The sequence below is a fragment of the Sinocyclocheilus grahami genome, unplaced genomic scaffold, assembly GCF_001515645.1.
Source record: "Sinocyclocheilus grahami isolate Dianchi unplaced genomic scaffold, SAMN03320097.WGS_v1.1 scaffold24768.1, whole genome shotgun sequence".
Taxonomy (NCBI): domain Eukaryota; kingdom Metazoa; phylum Chordata; class Actinopteri; order Cypriniformes; family Cyprinidae; genus Sinocyclocheilus; species Sinocyclocheilus grahami.
In genome coordinates, this window is record NW_015519597.1 from 863 (window position 1) to 2,765 (window position 1,903).

General features: G+C 37.6%; 1 protein-coding gene across 1 annotated transcript; it reads right to left on the reverse strand.

The window, feature by feature from the left end:
• Positions 1–571: 571 nt before the first annotated feature.
• On the reverse strand, positions 572–1,886 carry LOC107580108 (sodium/potassium/calcium exchanger 3-like). The gene is made up of 7 exons (XM_016265852.1): positions 1,836–1,886; positions 1,654–1,757; positions 1,503–1,577; positions 1,368–1,393; positions 1,224–1,277; positions 925–1,067; positions 572–839 (listed from the first exon to the last, which is right to left on the reverse strand). The coding sequence occupies exons 1-7, from the start codon at positions 1,879–1,881 to the stop codon at positions 595–597; spliced, it is 693 nt and encodes a 230-aa protein (XP_016121338.1). The 5' UTR covers positions 1,882–1,886; the 3' UTR covers positions 572–594.
• Between the last annotated feature and the right edge of the window lie 17 nt (positions 1,887–1,903).

A 1,903-nucleotide genomic window follows, 5' to 3' on the forward strand; every position in this document is an offset into this window, starting at 1 on the left:
TTTTTTCTACAGTGCATTTATAATGTTACAAAATATTTATATTTAAAATAAATGCTGTTCTTTTGAAATTTACTGAGTAGCACAACTGTTTTCAGCATTGATAATAATAGAAATGTAAGAAAGACAACACCTGAAATGAAGAATAATAAGAAAGAAGAAATTATTTCTGAAGGATCATGTGACACAAGACTAGAGAAAATATGCTGCTGAAAATTCAGCATTGCCATTACAGGAATAAATTACATTAAAATATATGAAAACAGTTATTTTAAAATGTAATTTTATTTCATAACATTACTGTTTTTACTGTGAGCAAATAAATGCAGCTTTGGAGAACATAAGCGACTACTTTCAAAAAATCGTATCAACCTCAAACAATTCAACGGTAGTGTATTCTCTTGCTCTATAGTCTTAATATCTTATACATTTTATTTCTAAAATTAATTTATTTTGTTTTAAGGACACTGAAATATTTTTACTGGAAGACAAGACAATAATCAATTTTTGAGACAAAGTTGATACACTAATAAAGAATATATGGGAACTCTAATAGCTTCCTATAATCCATACTGTACATCAAACTAGCCTGATAGTTTATATTCTTGGTTGAGAAACGGAGATGCTGTTGTCAGATCCAGACGTGCACAAAGCGAGCAAGCATCCAGCCAGTACCTCAGTGATGAGCATGCGTCCAGCCATGCTGAGGCGAGTGCGGGGGGAGAAGTGAGGCGTGATCATGACACGGAGGCTTGCCTCTGAGAAGGAGAACTGGTGAGGGTGTAGACTCATCAACTCATCCACCATCACCACCGGGGAGTCCTGGCCACCCGCATTCTGACCTGAGAGAGAGAGAGAGACGTGATACTTTATAATGCACAAGCACTCAGTATGATCCACACAGTTCCACCCTCCACCCACACACACCTTTCTTCAAGAGGATCATGGAGGTGTCACAGTGTGGGCTTGCCTCTCCTACCGACACATCTCTGCACAGACTGCTCATCAAACACGGCTGACCTGGGATACCAAACCTCTGCTCCACCCAGCCCCAAATCTGACTGTTAAACCTTGAAAGAAGCACACACAAACTCATATTATATCATGTGAAAATGACATTTAAGTATGTTAAAAATAAAGAAATAAATGAATATATACATAAATATTAACATAAATTACATTTCGACTGTTATTGTGTCGAATAAATAAACATGTTAGATACTTACCTCATGATAAGGATGTAAACTCCATACATTGTTATGAGGATTATAGTCTCCCACCTGCAACAGTGATATTATATGCTATAAGTTTGGTTCACTTAAATGTCAATGAGCATTATTACACCTTCTTTATGATTTTAGCACACTTACCAAATTACTTTTTCGTCATATATGATCTGAAATGCACAAAAACAAACACAAAAATGAATTAAGTGTTCGATTTAATAGAAAATAAGGGTTAAAATCATAAATTTAACATTCAGACACAGTCATGCTCCCGCTTACCAGAATCAAGGCCAACACTGAGAGGATGTAGTAGATAGAGTCACGGAAGAGTGGCCACCAGGTCAGAGTGATGGTCTGTGAAGCAGGAACGGTGGAAAGTCACGAGAACTGTAACGTTTCATATTTAATGTATTGCATATGCATATACTACCTGTCCAGCAAATATTCCACAAACTCCAATGATGACCAGGATGTTGAAGACAGCTGATCCCACAATAGTTCCCACCCCCAGGTCTCCCTTGGTGATGAACACACCTGATATGAAGAGACAATTATTTATTGATGACTTATTTACAGCAACAACTTACTGAAAAACATTGCTAGAGGCCTGACCAATCAAAGATGTGAAAAGCTCGGGGGCGGAGCTGCCTGCTGCCATGAAAGTGGCACCTGCAACATCC

Bases quoted from the DNA above. Each gene is read 5' to 3' on its own strand.
- LOC107580108 (XM_016265852.1), bottom strand. From the start codon at position 1,881: ATGGCAGCAGGCAGCTCCGCCCCCGAGCTTTTCACATCTTTGATTG. The intron at 1,758-1,835 runs GTCAGGCCTCTA...TCTTCATATCAG, and splicing joins GCTTTTCACATCTTTGATTG to GTGTGTTCATCACCAAGGGA. The intron at 1,068-1,223 runs GTAAGTATCTAA...GCTTCTTTCAAG, and splicing joins GTTTACATCCTTATCATGAG to GTTTAACAGTCAGATTTGGG.